Source organism: Mustela lutreola, chromosome 8 (genome assembly GCF_030435805.1).
Source record: "Mustela lutreola isolate mMusLut2 chromosome 8, mMusLut2.pri, whole genome shotgun sequence".
NCBI classification, from domain to species: Eukaryota; Metazoa; Chordata; class Mammalia; order Carnivora; family Mustelidae; genus Mustela; species Mustela lutreola.
Window position 1 is genome coordinate 109,270,359 of NC_081297.1, and position 23,199 is coordinate 109,293,557.

A 23,199-nucleotide genomic window follows, 5' to 3' on the forward strand; every position below is an offset into this window, starting at 1 on the left:
CTATTTGATGAAAGTAGTCACAGACTGGAGAATGGCTAGGAAAAAAATCCTGTGTTGGATTAACTCTGAAGCATGCAGCGTGTATTCAGTTTTTAATCCATTTTCACTGGTCAAAACAAATCTGCTTGCACATTTAACATTACTTGTACTGTGATTCTGTAAGAATGTCTTCATAAGTAGAGGAAAAACAGCATTTAGAGGGTAAAAGGGTATGATGTCTACAACTGTCATTTAGAAAAAATGTGTGTATGCTTAAGAATATAGGGCTATGTAGCAAAATCAATAAATGTTGACAGAAGAACACACAAGAATTCTTTCAACTATATTTTCAGAATTAGAGTTATACTATCTTTCATGTCCTAGTTTTAAAACTGCCTTCAAGGAAGGGTTATCCTCACTTGAAATACTCTCAATAGGTGGTTTTTAGCATTTTAAACCCTTTAAAAGGACTTCTAGGACTTAGTCTTCCATGGCTTGGCCCTTTCTATCTCCAACCAGTCTTTCAACAACTTGAATGTACCCCAGACTGTCCTACTTTAGGACTTTCAGTGTGTTTCCTCTACTACCTTCAACTGAACTGCTTGCTCTCTGCTCAAAGGATCTAACTTTCAGTACACAAATTCCTACTCTTCCTTGAAATTCCAGCTAAAAGCGGTCATGTAAGTTTTGAGTCTTCTGGTAGAAACTACTTCACCACTCCATGAAAAATTTATCAGAGCCACAACAGTCTAACTTCATTACAAATATCAAAATTATGACTATGAACAGCATTAACTCTTGATGTAAGGTCTGTCAACTTCTGGCACTTTTCATCACTAATCCCCAAATTCCTTCTTGGTTTTTAAGTTTAAACCACACAAGGAACTAAAAACTACTTTTATCTTAAGCAACATTTTCTCCTGAGTTTCAAAAGAACAGAACTCAAAACAAGTAATTAAGAGATCTACAAAAGCTACAAACTCTTAATTTCCAATATGAAAATTAAGCAACTGGATTAATGATTTATTTCCTGCTGGCAGTTTATTATTTCTAAATTGTTATGCTTCATTGCTCATCTATTTTACACTTAAGATAATTAGTCAATGCCTTAATTTTTTTTTTTTTTTAAAGATTTTATTTATTTATTTGACAGAGAGAGATCACAAGTAGGCAGAGAGGCAGGCAGAGAGAGAGAGGAGGAAGCAGGCTCCCTGCTGAGCAGAAAGCCCAATGCGGGACTCGATCCAAGGACCCTGAGATCATGACCCGAGCCGAAGGCAGCGGCTTAACCCACTGAGCCACCCAGGCGCCCAATGCCTTAATTTTTTTAACTGAAAAACCTAGACGTACATGATGTCAAATGGAAGAAATACAAGATACAAAGTATACTGTATTTTTTGAAAATATAATTAATACATCAATTAAAAATTTCTCATGGATAAACACTCATCTTTTAAGTAATTTCGCACCCCAACAAAGATGTCTCCATTTCTCAGAAGTCACATAAGTGATCCCTAATTATTCCAAGAACTTGTTTTTTTAATCTAAGTTATATTCTGGTACCTAGATATTTAAACCAGTATACTAAGTTACCACTATGAGTTAGCTAATCTCACCATTATCATTTACATTTACTTTTCAGCTATTAGACTTAGTCCTTTAAGTCACAAATTACCTAAATTATGAATACACATTTTCAAAACAAAACCCAGTTCACAATTACCAATTGTATATATACAGTGCAGATTAAAAAAAAAAAACCTAAAGTAGCATAAGATTTCGCTTTCCTAAGGTTCCTATTAAGAACATACACTTCTTCTAAACTACCCATTTATTCTGTACATTTAAAATAACATTTGGCTTGAATTAGTCAAAAAATATAAAGGCTAAAGTTTTTTTTTAAGACTAACCCATAAAAATGGACTCAAATTCTAAATCAAGCCCTGAAACCAAGCATTCAAAAAATATCTGAATATTAGTTTAGTATTTCTGTATTGTATAAGGTTTTCACAAACAATAATTTAAAGTTTTATTTTTATTTTTAATAATGGTAATGGCCTACAACTCAGAAAAACCCACAAACTCATACTGTTTTACAAACAGCAGTAATATGAACAGTTAATTCAGTTATCTTAGGGGCCTTATTATAATGAGTATATAATAATAACCCATTCACATTATAATGAAGACATTTCTATCAAAGCTAATCCCTTTCAGGTTTGTTTTTATTACATGAGCTAAAAAGGAAACAGAGGTAGAATCCCATTTTTCTAAGTATTATTCCGGAACACAGTTCCACACAATTAAGATATTTTTATGTCACAGAAATATTAATACTGCTTCAGTGAACTAGATAAAAACTCTGAAAATTTTCATAAACTTTCAGATATCTGTGAATCTTTAATCACTAAAGAACTAAGTGATTTATGAAACTATTGTTGTTTACTTACCATATTTGAATGACCACAAAATGACAGAAAAAATTTTTCAAAGTATTAGCTTACAAAGGTGATTATATGAGATTCTGCCATTTCTAGAGAGAAAAAATAGAACTTCTTGGTAATCTGGTGCCTGAGTTAGGGGAAACTATAAACTGAAAATGTAAAGACAAAATTCAAAGTATCTCAAAAATGTCTATATTTAACTCAGAGTAAAAACCTTTCTAGTCTTCCAATAACAAACTCCATTTAGCAGGGTTTGGGAGGTCGCTTTTAAAATTATAGAAATTTACAGGCCATCCTAGCCTAATCATAGAATAGCCTACTCTAATAAACATCTCTACTCTCTGCTCTTCAAAAAATATATATAGAAATATATCCACATTTTTAAAAAAAAAAAAACCACCCAAAATATCACCAGTACATTTTATAAAATTAAATGCAAATTTTATTAAGGATTTCAAATTACATATTTCAAATTTCGAAAATGGAATAGAACCATTTTGGAACTGGAGAGATGGCATAGATGAACACTGCAATGCCAAATTTATTAAGAAAACAATTCCTCTGCAAACCACATCCCCTTTATGTAACAAGATGAAATAGTATCTGTCCCTTCACTTTGGCAATAGCTATTACCTAAAGGAATGGAAAAAAAAATATTGATTCTGCTGCTTAAGTTCATTAAAAATGGGATTCTATCTTTAAAATTTTTGAGTTCAGAAAAGGCTGTGAGCAAATGAGCTATGGGTACAAAAACAAGAATCAGCAAAGAATATCTAATCAAAGCAAACAAAAGCATTTTGAAAATAAGAGGAAAAACAAGGTGTTTTCATGGCATTTTTTTCCTACACACTACCGCAACTGGTTAAGGATTTCCAGTAGTTAATTGAAATCTCAGGAGAGGAATGAATAGTACTATACAAATAACAAGATGTGTTCACATTCCAAGATCTTAATACTAAATTTTCAAAAAGGAAGCTCTATCACTTCTAAGAACAAACTTAATGTAATTTTATTAAGAGCAGGAACTCTAGGCCATCTTCTAATTATAATCCATTTAGTCTACCCTCACCGAGTCAAAGCTTTTAAGCTCATCACAAAAAATTAACAGTAATTAGCCTGAGGTATTTTAAATGTGGCTCTACAGTCTCAAATTTAATGGCATTTCCCCCCACTAAAAATGGTCTTCTTCCTATGTTAATCCCATGATCTCTGTAGTTTATACTACAATATGGTCATAACTAAAACACCTAAAAACAATCCTTGGACCTTTACAAAAAGTTGCTTCATCTATCAGCGTCTATTAAGATAGGAGCCACACAAAGATCTGCAAGAGGTTGTCTGACCAGATCCAGAATAGAGGTACTGAAACCTTTGTTTTCCAGTTGAACTATCAAGCTCTGGTATGAATAAAATGCTGGCTATCATTCTTGTGATACAAATAGGTCCAAATTTTTGAGCTTTTAATGAGATCAAGAAACATTTCATAAAATTTAACTTAATATGCCTTAACATATCCGTGAGGTAGTTAGGTAAACAGTACTACCCATTTTAATACATAGTAAACAGAAGCATGGGTAAATGACATACTCATACTTTAAAAGCAGTAAGAATCAGAATTAACCATAGAGGCTTGGGGCCTTCTCTCTAGCTCTAATCAAAGGAAATAAAAGATTAACCTTTTAATCTTTCTCTTAAAAAAACATTACATCACTTTGCCTTCCTTTTTTATACTTTCTTAATTAGCCGATGTAGTACCTCTCCCAACGCTGACACACTTCTCTTCCATAATATGGTAAACTGGGTAACAATGCTTAATTCAAGCTAGGCCTCAGCTTCTACCTGAATTAGTACAAAATTAAGACATTATCTTGTGAGAACTAAAATTATATTTGACATTTTTATTTTAGGCTGCAAAAACAAAAACAAGCAAACAAACAATAACAAAAAACTTGAAATAGGCTTGTCAAATGATGTAAATTCATCCTTTCCAGGGAAGCAGAAGGTAGACCCTACCATAAAGAAAAGACGCTTAGTTAATGGAAGTTAAATTTAAAAGCACAATTAAAATAATGAGGCTTAACTTCTGAAAATAGGTTTTATTCACCTGCCTACAGTACCAATAACCACACTGTGAGTTAGGTTTCTTTACTCCGGTTTCCTTACCAGTTTTCTAACTATGTCACCAAAAATAAAAAACCATTAATAATCCAAGTTATCAGTTGTTGTCTTACTGGAAATTCTTAACCATATTATTTGTCTCAATAAGTTTTGTTTGTTTTTTAAATGAGGAATTGTCTAAGTCACTGTATTTCTATAACAAAGTAATGAAAAGCACAGGTAGTGCAAGCAAATGTAAACCCAATTCAACTACCAGCTGAAAAAAAAATACTTTGGTTCTTCAGGAAAAAAATTAGCAAAGCAAAAAATAAAAAGTTTCTTTTAACAGTTCTGTTTACTTTCATAGCTGTAATCTAAAATCTTTGTTACATGATAAAAATTATTCCAGAAGAACCAAATCACGTAGTAACGAATGAACATGCATGAAAAGAATTTGTGAAATCAACAGATCTGGCAGAAAAACTAGAGTTAAAATGCTAAGTAGAACAAATTGGTCTTTAAAATTATCAGTTCCTTTCCTTTAAAAAAAATTACTGAGTCTACCAAGAAAATACAAAAACATAAGGCTGTAAGTAAATAATAGTTGTGTTTAGGCTATTACAGTGCAGGTTATCCTCAAGGCCACATACATCCTGCTTCACTGCTGCTTGCACTCTGCTGGGTTTTGATCCTTCTGTTAAAGGAAAACAACAAGTCAATCTATCTTTTTCTACCTGCTTCGGTTAATTTTCAACACTAGTTATTGTAATTATATCATCTCATTGTTGTACCAAAATTTTTGCCAAATTAAAGAAAAGGTATGCAAGGATGGCAAATTATTTATTCAAATATTAGCAAGTCACAAAAATGCTTAAAATAAGGCCCGTATTTTACTCTGGAATGAACTCCATAAAATAACAAACTAAACCATAATCCTCAAAAACAACCAAGCAATTTATGTTAGTCATACTACCAATTATTTTTGCCTTTTTATAGATCAATTATTCAAACATACTAACACTCATACCCTTAAGAGTATTTGATTTGATTATTAACTACCCCTCTCTTACCTGCTCACTACATTAAAGTATCTTCTAGATCTTTTATAGTATTTAGCAAATGAATGAATGCACTTATCAGAAACCAAAGTTTCAAATGAATCCTGATAATGTACTATGTATTCTGGGGAAATAAAGGGCTTTACTAACCCTGATATGACAAATACTCAAGAACAACCAATTGGTTTCTGCACTTATCAGAAACCAAAGTTTCAAATGAATCCTGATAATGTACTATGTATTCTGGGGAAATAAAGGGCTTTACTAACCCTGATATGACAAATACTCAAGAACAACCAATTGGTTCTCTGGGAGTCTCAGAGAACAGAAGTGGCGTAGAAAACCTAACAAACAGTACTGCTTCCCTATTCCCAAGCACCCAGATTATTTTAAAACCTTTGTTTATAAAGCTATCCTTTGGAGGGAAAACCTAACAACAAATGCTGTAAGTAATTTCAAATTCTTCATGTGACTCAGTCAGTTGAATGCTGACTCTTAATTTTGGCTCAGGTCATGATCTCAGGGTCCTGGGATCAAGACCCGTATCCCTGCACGCCAGGTCTAGCTCTGTGCTCTCAGGCCAGGAATCTGCTTGAGGATTCTTGCTGGCTTTTCTCCCTCTGTCCCTTTTCCTCTGCCCCTCCCAAGCCCCACTTGCCCTCTCTCTAAAATAACTAAATAAATCTTTAAAAAATAAAATGCTTCTTAAAAAAAGTTAAAAAAAAAAAAAAAAAAAAGCCCAGGGTGCCTGGATGGCTCAGTCTGTTAAGTATCTGCCTTTGGCTCAGGTCATGATCTCGGATTCCAGAGTTAGAGGCAGGTATCGACTCCTTGCTCAGCATGGACTGCTTCTCCCTCTAGCTCTGCCCCAACCCCCATCTCATGCATGCTTTCTCTCTCTCAAATACAATCTAAAAAAAAAAAACCCAAGATAATGTATATTTAAAAAAGAATCTTAGGGTTTATTTAGCCTAAGACTAAAAAAAATACAAAGTCAGAACCAAAAATAAAATTTCTTAGGAAATGTGCATTCAAATTTCACGTATTATTGAAATGCCAGTGGGGATTAAGGTGGACTATACATTATCTCCAGTCAACAGGATTTATTAAAGAGTTCAATGGACAAAAATTAAGAGATTATCTATTCAGAGATATCAACTCTTATTTAACCTGCTTGAATTAAATAGAAAGCAGCACTAATTTTGCTCACCTTTGAGTCATAGTCTGGATCATTTTCCTCATCTCCTTCTTCTTCCCCTTCCTATATTAAAGTTCAAAATGCATCCATGAAGTAGGTACATAGTAGGAAGAAATGGCTCATAATGTATGGAGAAATTTTAATACAAGTTACTCTATAGGTCAAAAGATTTTCATGATTACAGAGTATGGTGACAATGCAATTTAATTGAAAGCTTCTAATATGAAAAATTTCCCAACACAACTTGAGACATCCAGAGAGCTTTTATTGAAAAGATTTACTGCAGCCAACGTTGAAAAAGTTTACTGCAGCTTTTGACTTCTTCAAAGAGCTGATAACCCTGCAGTAGAACAGAATTATTTGAAATAAAAAAAATGTTCTGAGTTTTGCAATTTATTTATTGAAACCTCATACATACATTGTTTGGCTGTAGAATTCTAAAACCATATTTTTTTTCCAAAAGGTTTATATCTCATATCACAGAATAATGATTATAGCAAAGGAATACATAAGTCACTCAATTTGCTTCTCAATGTGTTAAACAGAGAATTATTTGCTCATTTGGTAAACATTACCTCATCTGCTTCTTCACCTTCTTCATCATACTAAAAAGGGAAAAAAGGATGAAGTTTGAATGAAGCTAACAAACATTTGAGAATAGCATAGTTATAGCCATCTTATATCCACTAATATCTAAAGAGGAAAATACTTAACCCAAGGCAATTAATTATAAATTAAATGGCTGCAGGAATCACTCAATTCAGTGCCATTATCTAAATGTGACAATTTAAAAAGTTAAAATAAAGAACACAGTATGACTGTGCATTAAGTGTGATCAGGCAACTATTACTATGAATATTACTTGCCTATATTTATGTGAACACATAGCACAAAAAAGGCCCTAAAATCTATTGGAAAGACTGACACTTAGCAATAAAGATAGCCAAAATATGTGAGGGCAGCCTAATTTTACCTTAATCATTGCTTAATACTCCTTTAAATAAAAATTCTATGCTTCTAGTATTTTTAAGTAATAAAAAGCATCTTAGGTATGTTCTGGTCAAAGAGCGTAATATATCTACAACAGTGACCAAACACTAGTAAAATTGCACTAAGTCAAAGCAGTCTTCCTGTTAGCAGGAAAATAAAAGCTACCAAGACCCTAAGAGGACATATTTAAAACAACAAGAAAGTTATCTGTAAGATAGCAGTAATTAGCCTTTGAATTATGTTTTTTAAAAAATTACATCTTACATCTATTCATTGAACTGCTCACCAACTGTGACCATCATACCCTCACCAAATGATCTCAGCGCAGGATTCAGATTCACTCACATCATCATCATCATCTTCAATAGCTTCTCCAGTAAAGTATAACACTGATCTTGGGATTATACGCTCACGTAAAAAGTGACCAATTTCAAAGTCTGCAGCAAGGATAGCTTCAGCATCATCATCCTGTTGTTTTGTTTTGTATTTTTTTAAGGAAAAAAAAGGCACAAAATTAATAACTTTTATTTAATTAGGCACATGCAAAAACTCTTGGGTTTAAACTCTATGAAACAACACTGATCTTCACTTTTAACTTTCTATCATTTTAAAATTAGCTTATGTGTGTGGTTAAATGATCATCTATATATACCCTGGGTTCATAGGGTTTTAATAAAACAAAGTTCCCAAGTAAGTGTACATACTCAGAGAAATTTTGAGAAAATAAAAATTAGAACCAGTTATTGCTTATTTTTTTACTTAAAATGTTAAAATAAAAGCAACTTTGTTACATGACTAATTTTCCTTATAAATATTCACTATTGAAAACACCAAATGGAATAATACTAAGAAAGAATCTTGGGATTTAAATAACATTAGGTATATGGCACATAATGGAAGAACATGGAAGATCACTCACACTTCCTTAAAGAGAGTACACAAGCAGTTGTATGTATAATGCCAAATTAGGAGACAGAATCCTACTTAATAAATACTAAGTCAATCTAGGATTTCTATTTAATGACAAACCACAACACAGAAATGGTACAGACATTACTCAAAATTCAAATAATGTCATTTAAGTTCCATGATACCAAATAATGAGTAAATATTCCATAGATGTTTATTTTGACTCATCAACATAATCCACTATAATAAAGTGAAAAAAAAACACAAAAGGGAGCAGTGCACTTTGACAGAAAGACTTCTAATCACAGGTAAAGGTGTTCTAGTTGTAACTACTCAAGGCTGTTCTAGTGCCATAAATATTTGACAACAGAATTAAAAAAAAACCAACTTCAACACAAACTCCCAACCCACTCACTGACATGAAAACAGCACAAAACTCTACCATGTTCATTAAGTAGTTCTACCTAAAATTCAGGTGCTGCTTTATAGTCCCCCTTTTTGTCCCACAAAGACAGACATTTTGAACAAAGCCACTTACCACTCTTTACAAGCAGAAATACTTGCCTTTTACAGATCTGTTCTTAGCCTTAACCAACACTATTCCAACTCAAAATGTATTCAAAATACACATACTTTCTAATTCCATATGTATAAAACTACTCAACTATCTGAGTTAAAGTTAAAAAATCTGGCCAACAGAAGAGCAGATTCAGAACATACGTAGCTTACACCCTGCCTGCACAGACCTCTCTGAGGTTGTTCCTCCTTCCAGGCTGTATACAGGCACTACGGCAGCTCTTGGCTATATGCTCATAAATACATGGCCACAATATGAAACCATGTTTCCACTGGAGTAACAAATATAGAAAGAGTTCTAACCAGAATGTGGTTAGGAGTTTTAATAAATAGATAGTAGAAATGATTTATCTAATACTCCTAGTTTCAATACGAAAAATATCATCTTAAGAACTTGAATCCCCCCAATACTTCCAAGCCTCAAAAGAAAAGTCTTTAGCCTTTCAGCATTTCTCAATGGAAACAATACAGGCATTCTGAATAAAATAATTTCAGATGCATAAAAGTCTTCTCCATGCATTGCAAGCCTCAGAATGTAAAATCATAGTAGCAGCTATCCAACTTCCCACTTCTGAGAACCAGTTCTTTAATTTCATAGTGAATATTTCAACAAATTAATAATAATTTAACTTACCAGATCTCCGCTCTCAGGAACTGCAAAATTGAGAAAAGAAATTCAAATGAGTACAAAACTAAAGAAAGCTTGTAAAAGAACAACCATCAATACCCAAACTAAAACCACTATTTACCTTCAGGAGGGGCAAAAAAATTAAAGAAAGAGTCATTGGAAACTGTTTTGGTCACAGTACGAACTGTCCCACGTCCCTTGTGTTTCTGCTTCTTCTTAATGGTTTTCAAAGTGACATTCTTTCCTTTTTTCCAATCTATCTGGCACCTTGCAAAACAAAGGAAGAATCTATCAGAATTACCATATTATACCTCACCGCTGGAAGAACCAAGATTTATCTAATTAAATATTATTTTTTTTTTTAAAGATTGTATTATTTTATAGAAAGAAGCGAGAGAGAGAGAAGAGTGAGAGCACATGCAGGTGAGTAGGGGGGAATAAATCACAAGCAGACTCTGGGCTGAGACACAGAGCTCAATCTCACAACCCTGGGATCATGACCTGAGCTGAAACCAAGAGTGGAAGCTCAACTGACTGAGCCACCCAAGTACCCCAAATGTTATTGTTTTAATTACAGATTTTAGAAAGAAAAATTGGCTCAAATGTTTTCAATAGCAATATAAAGAGAAATTTTTAATTCTGAACACATTTTTGCAATAAAGAGACAATTAACACAAATTCATAATATAATAAATTTAAGGATGTTCTCCTTTGAAGAAATGTCTCTAACACTATAAGCCAAGGAGAATTCTAGGAAAATAAGTGTGTTCATCTAAGAAAACACTTCTGAAATATTTAGAGATAAACTATGCATCAAGGACACACAGGATTTACTAAATAATACAAATCACAAATAAAACAAAAAGACAATATTCTGTGGAAGTAGTAAAATTAAACTCACCCTGTACAACCCATAATTTCTGGTCCATCGAAAGAAAAGGGATCAGAATCATCTGGTTCTGACCTCATCCTATATGTCTTTGTCAACACTTCATTTGTGAAATATTCATTGGGTTCAAAGTGAAATTCTAAGACGAAACTCTTAAAAAAAAAAAAAATTAATGAAATTCCTACATCACAAATGCTAATCCATTAGTAAGTAAAATTCAATCTGTTTATTTTTATAAACACATAAACGCTTAGGTGATAATGCCTTTCCTATTCTGGGAAAGGGTCAGATAAACCCCAAATTATGTTAAAAAAAAACAGGACAAGACACAAAATAAAACTGAATAAAACTTAGCTTAGCTTACAATTTCTATTTATTAACATGTTTATAAAATAGTTTTATTCAGTAATAAGCTAACCAAGTACTCCTTCCTCCTTCCATACCCACAAAGAGGACTTTTAATCAACTTCTTATCCAAATTTGACAGGAACAGCCCAACTGTACTACACACGATAGTACTATAGCCTGTAGTAGTTTTCCCCATTCCTCACATACTACTGATGGTTTTTGGGAGAAGCTAGTAACTGATCTTTCATCATGAAAAGTGGAAGCCCTCTAACATACTCTGTTTATTTCCCAGACACATGCCTTTTGAGACAGAGTTAAGTATTTATAATGCTACTATTTTTTATTTATTTTTAATCTAGGATCAAGGAGTTCCTATATTTCAAAAACAGTTTTATGTCCAGAGGGAGGAAAAGAAAGAAATTCTGCATCACAATTACCAACATTTAAACCACAATTATTAACATCCTACCAACAATAGTACCAAGTATGAGCTTTAACTTCTTTCTGACCCATCTCTAGGCTTAGAGTATCACCTCTTTTTAGAAAGTTCCATATGTCTATCTAAAAACGTCAAATGTTAAAAAACTGAAAATACTTTAAAGTTCTTTTACCATGGGCTGGCCAGCATCTGAGAACTTCACTTTAATATCTTTCAAGTGCTTCAAAATAGGTTCATCATGTTCCTGCAAATTAAGAAAACATGGAAATGCATATCTAAAATGGCATTTTAGGATTAGCGTGCTATTACTGGACAATAAACATTTAGCTGACTGAGATATTTTTAGTGAGGCTTTATGTAACAATTATGAACCATAAGACCTATTCTCCAGATTATGGCTTGTACTAAAGTTAGTTTATTTATAAGCTCTACTTACTTCTACTGGCAATAGTAGAAAAAAAGTGACTTAACAGAATTACATCATCATCAGACTGAATGGGCTGAAGACTAAAAAAAAAAAAAATCAAGTCTAACTCAGGCATGTTGGCTTTAAAAACATTTCCTTTTCCAGCTGCTTCTTGTTCCTTTCACTCTGCTAGGTCCTTTTCTACTTTTCCAAAGGAGAAATACAATAATAAGCAGTCATTGTTATGAGATTTCTTTTCCTTGACTTTAACTTTCAACAATTACACTATAAGGCAACAAGTACTATAATACACAGAGTAGTGGCTCAAGAAATGCTGCTTCTTCTATTTCTTTTTTTTTTTTTTTTTTTTTAGATTGTATTTATTTATTTGACAGAGAGAATTCAAGCTTCAAGCAGGCAGAGCAGCAGGCAGATCAGCAGGCAGAGGGAGAGGGAGAAGCAGGTTCCCCACGAAGCAGGGAGCCCGATGAGGGACTCCTTCCCAGGACTCTGGGATCGTGAACTGAGCCAAAGGCAGATGCTTAACCAAGGCACCCCTCAAGAAATGCTTCTAATTAGGACAGGAAAAGTTTCCCAGAAGGTGACATCTGTGTTGTACTCCCAGAAAAAGTGAGAATTGTAAAAGAGCTAAAGAGCTTTATATTATTCTTTTAAAAGGTAAATGTTCCTTGGAATATTTGTTTCAGACTGTAAAAGTCTTTTTGGGTCAGATAAAAGAAATTTTAAGTTTCCTCCCTCCAATCTCCAATACTAAGCAACTAAACAAAGAAGACAAAAGACTATGACAAAACATAGCTCAATGATAAACAGCTGTCAAAGGGACCACTTCATTATCTAATTTCTGAAAATGAATTATAATTTATTTATTACATTAATCAAAAATGTCATTTTCCTTCTACAGGTAACAGAGGTTTCAAAAGACAGCATCATTCTATAAAGGTCAACAATGGAGAGATTAGTCATCATAGCCATTTAAATTTCAAAGGTTTTTATCCTTTGAGGTAGTCGGATATTTTTATGAATAAAATTACCTGAACCATATCACTGAGCAAGTCAACATTCTTAAAAACAGTTAACCAGAATTCAGGAATTCCCTTGGGGTCTTCTTTTTCTTCATCTTTTTTCTCATCTTCAATCTTGGCTTTTTCTTTCAGCTCCTCCTTGATAAATGACAGCATTAAGTTACTAAATTCCTAAATCAGACTATTTGATAAAATCTTACCTATCCCCTTAACTTAAAAACCAGCAGTGAGTACAGAAACCAACAAATCCTCAATCACCAACTGCAATTTTCAATCAGTTAAGTTCTAGTCTAATTGTGTAAACACTGCTGTTACCCAAACCAAACTTTACTTCTAGAAATATTACTACTACCAGACCCCTCCAAAAGAGAACCACTAAGAGAGAACCTATGAAATATATGATAACAGTTTTAGAGAAAAATTGTAAAGCTTCAGGAAAAAAAAAAGAATAATAAATAAACATTGCCCAATTCCTCACCCCTTGTTCTTATCAAAACATTCAAATAGCAATGCTGGGGAAACAGAGTCATGTAACAGAAAACTGTATTTATGTCACAACCCTGCCACTTATTAATGGTAGGCAAGTCAATAGAAGCCTCCATTTCATCATGTGAAAAACAGTAACAATCTTTTATATGTCATGATGAGGTTCAAAGGGGAAGTTTATATAATCTATTAAAATTTAAATCTAAAAAAATGCAAGGTAATGATGTATTTGGGTACAGACGGCACCAGGGCTAAGAGTGGCTCATCTGTTCTGATTATCATTAACTCACCATCAATCTTACAATAAAATATTTCCAAGGTATAAAAAAACACTAAATTACAGTTGGTACCAACCGAAATTTCATCCTCCTCATCTGGTTTCCATTCACATTCTTCTTCTGTAGGTTCATAAATTGCATTAATGATCTCAAATCGCTAAAATGAGTTAAAAAAACAAAAAAGAAAAGCTTGCATAAAAACACTGACATCCAGCTAGTAGCTGTTTTTCATTAAAGATGTGTATAAATTTAATGAATGCATACCACAACTTGAATTGCTATTATCGATAGTTTTCCTAAATACCTCTAATAACCATTTTGGTGAGAGGTCTAAAGACTAACCACCCGCAAGTGTGTTTGTATTTCCAGAGCTTTATTGTAATCTCAAATTTTAGATCAAGAAAATAAAGTAGTAGAAATATTACCTTATCAAACAGAGGCTGATAGAGAACAGCATACTTTCTTTCAAGATCATGAACTTCCTCATAGAATTTGGCTTCTATCTGTGCACATTTAACTTGAAGATTTTTGAGAGCATTCACTCGTCTTTTAACTACCCTAGGCAAACTGAAAGGTTGGTACACACCAGTTACACAGCATCACAGTAAAACATAAGTCACACTTATATTGAAAAGTAAAGCAAAGAAGTTAGTGAATGATAGGTGTCCTATTTGAAGCAAAAGCAATACTTATTCAAAGTAATTAAAATTCCAGAAACATAAATACATGAACTTGACTATAAAATATTTCAAGAGTGAACATTTAAGCAAATACAGTAAGTTGTGATTAAAAAAATGTAAATCATATCAAACCTAAATCTTTCATTATAATCAAGTTCAGGATTAGACTTGTCTGTGCTGGCATTTAAGCTGTAAAATAGTCTAGCTCTTAGAAAGTTAGAAAGTCATGGATTAACCATCCTGAGAATAAGGACAATACCTTGCTTTAAAAAAAGTATGCATATCTCACCCATACCAGCTATTTTTAGGAAAAAGGATATTAGAAAAAAGGAGGGTATTCTACACCATTATTCCTATTTTAGTCCCTATTTAGAATTTAAACTTACATTTTTAAAAATGCATATTTCATTATGAGACTTTTAGTAACAGGTTTGAGATATAATTCATAAATCAGACAATTTACTATGGGGGTATAAGCCCCCTGAAGTATGACTAAATTTATGAATCTCCCTACTGCTCAAAAAATGTTTGCTCAACATTTACTGAAATTCAGGGACTCGTATACAACAGATAGAATCCAGGTTAGAATTTCCTGCCTTAGGCAGATTGATGTAAATCAAGTAATTCTCTTACTTAACTACTACTTTAAGTTAAGATAATGAGAAATAAAAAATTACCTACATATACCAATTTTTTATTTCTCACAATTGAAAGTAAAAAGTCTAATGTTTTGTCAAGGTGATGAAACAGCATGGGGTGCTGCCCCACCCCCCCCCCACACTTTGTCTCAGAAAAACAAAAAGAATTCAACTCTAGAAATTTCAGAAGCAAGAAGAAAACAACTATTCAGGGACTCACACACGCAACCACACACATACTACGATCAACTTCAGGGTAAGAGTAACAACTTTACAGAGTTGTTACTGGAAAAGGGAGGGAATGGGCAGAATGGGCAGCAGTGAGGAGAGGCTCAAAGAAAGCTTTTGAAATTCTGCACTTGCCTTACAAAGGTCTCTATAATTCCTTCACCTTTTGCAGAGCCTAGTGCCAGCATTTTTAGTAGCTGATGAAAGCTGAACTGGCTGGCTGAGAGCCTACAAGCATTCTTCTTCCACCCCTCCAATCCAGGTAAAATGGATTACAACCAGAGGAGAACGCCTCTTCCCCAAGCTGCCAAAAACAAATCACCTGGAACTGACAGCAAACTTTTGAGTCCAAAGTAATCGGAACTCTCCTTAGGTTCATTCCAATCCCTTTTCTTAAATTCCATGGGACTGTCACAAACCAGAGCCTGATCTTTATTCCTCCCTTCAATAATCATTACTGGGGAGCAACTTATCAACCAGTGAGCCTGAGCTCTACAGCCAAAGTTAACTAAACCCTTAAGAAGTGTAATTTTTAATGAAAGAATGAAGTATTTATTATCTGAAGCCATATTATTAAACAATGTAAATATATTTAAAGAGATAGGGAAGAAATAAGACCAAGAAATCTGAAACAAAATAGAAATATTAAGTATGAAAAATACAGTGGCTAAACTAAATAACCAATAAATAGGATAAACAGAATAGGTTCAACTTAAGGAAGTCCATGAAAATTGAAAAGCTCTCTGGAAAGACAGAAAAATTATGACGTGGACGACAAAATTAGCAACAGCTGAAAGACAGAAGAGGTGACTATCTGATAAGTGAAAAATAAATTTCTCAGAGTTAAAGTAATATGGAAATCCTTACTCTAAACCCCTAGACAGTTTATGAGATTCATGAATATCAAAGACCAAAGAAAATTCTGAATGTGTTCAACAAAAGGCAAATAACCTACATAGGAGGAATCTGACATCAGCTTCAAAAGGAAATAGCATATACAAGAAGAAATGAACTTTTATTTAAGAAATCTGAACTTATAATTTTGTAAGCCAAACTATGATTCAAATATAAAGACAAAATAAAAATTGCATGAGGCATATAGGCTTTAGGAAATATGCCAGATATACTCATTACATTCATTAAAAATAATTTCTGAGGAAGTTTAAAAAAATTAAGAAATTACTATGTAAGTATGAGTGGCCAAATATCTTGGTAAATCTTACTGTTGCCTTGATAGAAAAAAAAAGAAGACTAGAGAATGTATATTTATAAATAATACAGACATTAGTAAATTTATGAAATCAGTAGGGGTAAATAAACTTAACAAGTTATAAGCCCCTTGGGGTGCCTGGGTGGCTTAGTGGATTAAGCCTCTGCCTTCGGCTCAGGTCATGCTCTCAGAGGTCAAGATCTCAGGGTCCTGGGATAGAGCCCCATCTCCTGCCCCCATACACCTGGCTTTCTGCTCAGCAGGGAGCCTGCTCTCCACGACCCCCCCCACCCCGTCCCATCCCATCCCCTCTGCCAGCTTCTCTGCCTACTTATGATCTCTGTTAAATAAATAAATAAATAAATTCTCTTTACCAAAAAAAGAAAGAAAAAGTTATGAGCCTCTTTACCATAATAACAAACAACAGAATGCAGGAACTTTAACAGAAGACCACCTGATTTAATGGAAAGCAAAAAAAAAGAAAAAACAAAGCACAATAAATTATACAATAATAGCAATTAAGTCCAAAAAAAAAAAAAAAAAAAAAACTGCTTTCAAGAAATGGGAGTTTAAAATTACTAATAAAGGGAGCGCCTGGGTGGCTCAGTGGGTTAAAGTCTCTGCCTTTGGCTCAGGTCATGATCCCAGGATCCAGCCCCGCATCAGGCTCTCTGCTGAGCGAGGAGCCTGCTTCCTCCTCTCTCTCTGCCTACTTGTGATCTCTCTGTCAAATAAATAAATAAAATCTTTTAAAAAAATAAATAATAAATAAAATTACTAATAAAGAAGCAAACTTCATACTAGAGACAAAAGGATGGAAAAACCTATGCAACGTAAATAAAAACCAAAAGAAAGTTAGAATAGCTATCTTAGTATCAGACAAAACAATTTATAATACCACCACCACCACCAAATACGACAGAGGACATTTGGTAAACTGGAACAAAAGGACAAGATATACACATCACAAACATATAGTTAATAATACAGCTTCAAAATATATTAATCTATAACTAATAGAATTACAGAGAGAAACAGATTAAGCAGAATTTAACACATTCTTCCCAGAAACTGTCAGATCAAGCTATCAATCAGTAAGCAGAAATAAGAGAACCTGAACAACGCAATTAATGTCTAGGCTACTAATTTCAGCATATAGTTTCACACTTAACTTTCACAGAACATTTAGAAAAACAAATATTAAGGCCATAGAAGATAATTTTTTAATAAAAATCAAATAAACAAAGCCCTCAATTCAAGAAACTGGAAAGGGGAATGGAGCAAATCCAAATAAGGGTTCTCAAACCAAAGGCCAAAGTCCATTTTTAGAAGCATTCTACCCACCATTAGGGAACAGTTAATTCCTATCTTATACAAGCTGCTTTTAACAGCAACCCTGTTTATTTCATTAAGCAGCTGAAATCTTGACTCTAATAACAGGGCATGGAATTACCATCCCGTTAAAGTTTCTGTATTATAAATATACATATACATACATCACACATGTATATCCACACACACCTACTCAAGGACATTTCACTAACGAGTAAGGACCTTGAATAAAATATTGACTACTTGACTCAACAGTACAATATTAATACATGATTAAATTTATTCCAGGAATGCAAGGCTAGTTTAGTATTGGAAATACATGTTTCCAAAAATATATTCAATGTGTACTTAACAGATTCAAAGAAAAAGTCAAAAGACCATCTGAATACATACAGGAAAAGGGTCATAAAAAATCCAAGTGGACACCAAGTTTAATGGAGAGATTTTATATCCATTCCTGGTTAAGACTAGAAATAAGATAAAGATGCACATTTAATGCTAACACAGTACTGAAAAGTCCTGGCCAATGTTATAATGAAATAAAAATAAACCTGGTGTGCTGTAATGTGAAAGATTAGAGCTAAAACTGCCATTATTTGCAGACAAGATCTTTTGCCTCTGGGAGAAAAGAAAAGAACAAATTACTATAAGTGTAGCAAGATTTCTGGATGCTAGATCAACAGCAAAGAAATAAAAAATAAAAATAAATCAATAGCACTCTTCTCTACATTCAACCCAGAAATACAATACATTCAACCAGAATACATTCAACCCAGAAATACGACACAAAGATGTTATCCACAATACCAACACAACTAAAGTATATAGAAATTAACTAAGAACAGACAATGAGAAATACTTTGTGATAAAAGAGAGTATGATTTCAATAAATACAAGGATATGGATGAGACAATTTTACATTAGAAGAATTCCCTACCCATCTTAATCTATAGATTCAATGCAACTCCTATCAAAATTTGGGGGAGGGGGCTGTTTTGTTCTGTGAATACCCCTATAAACTTACTATCAACCATATGTTGGATAAAGGTCTACATATGATTAGGCCAATCTTAAGAGTGTATTCCACAGGGGATGAGGAAAGGAGGGAGGGTTAGCAAGCAAGATATTACAGGGAGAAACAAATTAATAGAATTATCACCCTGCCAGATACCATTTACATACTAAAAAGCCAAATTAAAGGAAGAGTGCTGCTCAAAGACAAACACAGGTGTTTATAAGAAACTGATATGCAATAAAGGTCATATCACAAATAAATGAGTAAATAATGAACTGTTTAGTGAAGTCTTATAGAAACAAGCTCAGTAAATAAGGCAAAAAAAAAAAAAAAAAAAAAAAAAAAAAATCCTGATGCACAGCTAAATACAAAGAGGGTTTATTAAAGACCTAAAGATGAAAGGTAAAACTAGTCAACAGGAAATGCAGAAGGAACTAGTAAGTACTTCTTAACTTGAATAAGCAACAGGTCAAAAAACCCAGAACTTAAAAATTAAGGACTTCTGTTTTATGGAGAATGATATGGATAAAATTAATAAAAATGACAACAGATTATTTACAAAGTCTAAAACTAACAAGAGATTAACACCTTGAATATACAAAAAACTCCTGCAAAACAAGATAGTAAACCCCAATAGGAAAATGGACAATGAGAACAACCTAAAAGGTTCACACTCATGAATAAAAAGCTCATTAGACAACAAAAAGTACAAATAAAACAAAATAAACCTAGACCTCTTAGACTGGTAAAAGCAGAAAACCCATAAAGCTGAATGATGCCACAACTACTGGCAGAGACAAGGATGTAGGTTGCCTTCATGCACTGGATAGATTCATTCTAGGAAGCAAGCTGGGAAGTACTTAAAAGCCTGCATACCCTGTAACTAACAATACCACTGTAAGTATGTATCCCCCCCAAAATTCTTACACAGTTCTTTAAGAAGGCATGCAAAAAGAGGACCATTACAATGGAATTTGTGCTGATGAAGCTCAGAGGCAATCAAGATATCCATCAAAGAAAACGCACGTAATAAAACACGGTGGACACAAATCACCATAAATGATAACATTCAGAAGCCAGAAACTACTGACCAGAGATTACACACGGATAGCAACATGGATGGAGCTTAAACTCATAAAGCCAAGTAAAAAAAGAATTTTAAGTAGAATAAGATATACAGGCTACTATTAATGATTTACAGAACCAGTGAAATAAGAAATTCGCATTTCTTCTAATTCTGTGTAATTCTAGTAAACCTCTGAACAAATCTCAGAAATGGTTAAGATCAGTGTACTTCCTATGGAGAGGAGTCAAACTTTAAAAGACCAAGTCTAAATTGGTGGTGCTCAGCGAATTTTAAACTCCCCAAAATCCTATGCTAGATACTAACAGACATTAGCTTTCCACTATTAAGTATATGAGTCCTAGATGGTCTTAAAAAGATACACCTGCAATGCTGATTATAGAAGGATAAATGAAGACTACAGAAAAGAAGAACTTGTACCTTTCAATGTATCCTGTTGGTGTTTCTACCAGACCATCAAGTCTTTCTTGAAGGGCTGCAAGAATCTGAGGATTTTGCATCATCTGAACAGTCAGCTGACGCGCTTTAAAAAAAAAAAAGGGGGGGGGGGGCATCGAAAGAAGGATTTTATGAAAATGTATTATGCTATTTTAATAGGACAATCCAATAATGAAGTTTTCCTGACTAGCCCGTAATTCATTGGTCTGAGTAAAGATGGGGAGCAAGCTGAGGAAAATCTACTCTAGAAAAACCTGATGTTCAGATTCTTAATGACCTAGTAACACAAACCATTTCTCATGGCCATTGCCACAACTACTATTAACTATAAATATCCCTTCTCTTCCTACTACCTTGTGTTTCATCTACTTTATGTTTTTAAGAAGCTCAAAGCTTCATCCAGATGCCTACCTATGACTCCATATAATGCTCTGATAGTAGACAACACATTATCAGAAAACTTCAAGTGTACTGACACTTTCGACCCTGGGAGAAAGACTGTGAAGTAACCTAACTGCTTGTTTGATGCGTACAGTCTAGTGTGCTTCTGTGTATCAGAACAGAGAAAGTTAATAGCTGAGACAACCAAGGTTGTAACTAAAGCCAAACAAAATGTGGTTGTTTGTCTAAAAATTATACTAAATCCAAAAATAACTAGATTTAGGCAAAACAAATTATTTTGCTATTATTATCTCTTCGTCAATAGACATTACACAAAATTGACATGAATTTTCCCAGTTATGTTTCTGTCAATTCCTGGTATTAATTTGATTACGGATGGTGTACAGTTATGATAACCAACATGACTTTAGAAATGTCAATGTTGGCCACTAAGGATACTGACCTACATATCTTTTAAGACAATGCAACAAGATGAAAGCTGAAGCTGAAGTTCAGCTGTCTTTTCACAATTAACCTCCATCTGGCTCAACAATGAAAATCTGAATCATCTAGTATTAATTCTTAGCCCATACCTACAAGGCATAACCTAAAGCAGCACAATTCCCCACCACCATCGCTACTTCTCTCTTTATAATTATTTGCTGAAAAAAACTTTAAGATTTTTGTTTACATTTAATAAATGTCTTTTTTGTCATTTGGTTGGAAAGAATTTTTAAAAAGCTTGAAATTTACAACTATATGTTTTCTATATATGAAATACTGAACATTTCCAGTAACTCTAATCTAGTGTTGTTTGTTTACAACTACCACCAGAAACAACTCCCACCAAGACCTATAACATTTCTAAATTCAGACAAAACTCACAGGCAGCTATTTGACCCAGCTCTGCCATGTCACTCCAGCAGTAGAGGGTACACCAAGTAACTTTTGATGGGTCACTAACTATATTCATACCTTCCTCCCTTATTACCACTCTATATCCATCTCCCTCTTCCCCTGCTTTCTTCCCCCCCCACCCCAAACATACACACACAAACTGTTCCTGAACTAGACGTATAGGCCACATGGGTAAAGCAGACAAGGATCCAAAAGGGAACAATATTTGTTACTACCCTCTAGAAGACATGTGCCAGCAATCACTGGCTCCTGAAGTAATTTAAAATAATACCTTTGATTTTTGTTTCTTCACCAGTTTCTTCTTCTTCTACTTCTTCAACATCATCCAAATCTTGATCAAGTTCAGACTGTTCTTTGCTACAATATCATAGTATCACACCAAGGTTCAAATGTACCAATTACCAAAAAATAAATAAAAAATTATAAAAAACTTCAACTCATTTTCTAGGTTAATATGCCTCTTTCAAAAATATGAATAGGAAATTCAAAAGGTAATTCAGTTTTCTTTCTAACTTCATAAATAAACAGAATAAACTGGAAGTACATAAAATTTCATTTAAAAGCACATGGTCAAATATAAAATTTATATTTTAAGGTTTTTTTTTTCCCCAAGATTTTATTTTTAAGCAATCTCTGCACCCAATGTGGTGCTCAAGCTAACAACCTGGAGATCAAGAGTTGCATGCTCCACCGACTGAGCCAGCAGAGGCCCCTCTACTCTTTCTTAGCTTTAAAAATGTGGTTTGATAGGGTTGGTTCCAGGAACATGAGGTCAAGAAGTTTATGTTCTCTACCCAGTATCCGCTGACTTCACTCTTCTTAGTAAAAGCACCCTGATTTTACATGAGATGGCAAATACACCAAGCTCTTAAAAATCTGCATTTCCGAGCCTATCTTTTAGCTAGGTGTGGTTATGTAATTCTGGGCAGTGAGTTTAAAAAGCAAAATGTACAGAATTTTCAGTTTGCCTCCTTAATAGGATAACAGACAACTGGGAGGCCTTTTTGTTCTTATGCCCTTCGTAGAATAGGGATATAAATTATAGAGTTCTAATAACCACGCTGGGACCATGAGGCATCCTAGAGAATGAAAGCCAACAGAATGAAGGAGTTTGAAAGAACAAGGATCCTGGATCCCTGATGGCTACAGGGCAATCACATGAGCCTGTACTCACTATCTTAGGAATTCCCTTTTTCTTTACTTCATAGTGGAGATGGGCAAAAAGTTAAGAAAACCTGAGTCTACTTTGTACTTAAAGCCAGGAGGATGGCACCATTGAAAGAAAAGGAAAAAAGTAGTAAGATAACATTCACCCCCTTTCACCTTAAAAATCTAGCTTTTGAATATGAAATTATAATGAGAATTAAAAAGGGAAATAAGGTTATCTAAATCAACATATAGGTCTTCATATAATTCCTTGTGTGATTTTACATTTTAGTATTTGGTCACATTCACGTTTAGGAACAACATCACTTCAAGTATTAACTTTCATACACAGAACAAATAC

The 23,199-nt window shown here is 33.7% G+C and overlaps 1 protein-coding gene across 10 annotated transcripts in view; it reads right to left on the minus strand.

Moving 5' to 3' along the window:
• Window positions 1-2,838: 2,838 nt before the first annotated feature.
• Window positions 2,839-23,199, minus strand: part of NAP1L1 (nucleosome assembly protein 1 like 1) — a 33,899-nt gene continuing 13,538 nt past the window's right edge. Inside the window, exons 3-16 of one of the 10 annotated variants that reach the window (XM_059186368.1) lie at window positions 21,964-22,049; window positions 20,376-20,478; window positions 14,194-14,335; window positions 13,845-13,925; window positions 13,014-13,139; window positions 11,728-11,799; window positions 10,781-10,920; window positions 10,001-10,146; window positions 9,886-9,905; window positions 8,077-8,234; window positions 7,352-7,381; window positions 6,789-6,839; window positions 5,171-5,214; window positions 2,839-4,432 (exon numbers count right to left, since the gene is read on the minus strand). In XM_059186368.1, the coding sequence (XP_059042351.1) occupies window positions 4,287-4,432; window positions 5,171-5,214; window positions 6,789-6,839; window positions 7,352-7,381; window positions 8,077-8,234; window positions 9,886-9,905; window positions 10,001-10,146; window positions 10,781-10,920; window positions 11,728-11,799; window positions 13,014-13,139; window positions 13,845-13,925; window positions 14,194-14,335; window positions 20,376-20,478; window positions 21,964-22,049 (1,345 nt within the window). In that variant the 3' untranslated portion in view covers window positions 2,839-4,286. Of the gene's footprint in view, window positions 4,433-4,504; window positions 5,215-6,788; window positions 6,840-7,020; window positions 7,117-7,351; window positions 7,382-8,076; window positions 8,235-9,885; window positions 9,906-10,000; window positions 10,147-10,780; window positions 10,921-11,727; window positions 11,800-13,013; window positions 13,143-13,844; window positions 13,926-14,193; window positions 14,336-20,375; window positions 20,479-21,963; window positions 22,050-23,199 lie in introns of those variants that run through there. The other 9 variants (XM_059186367.1, XM_059186373.1, XM_059186372.1 and 6 more) reach the window with 9 other exon arrangements.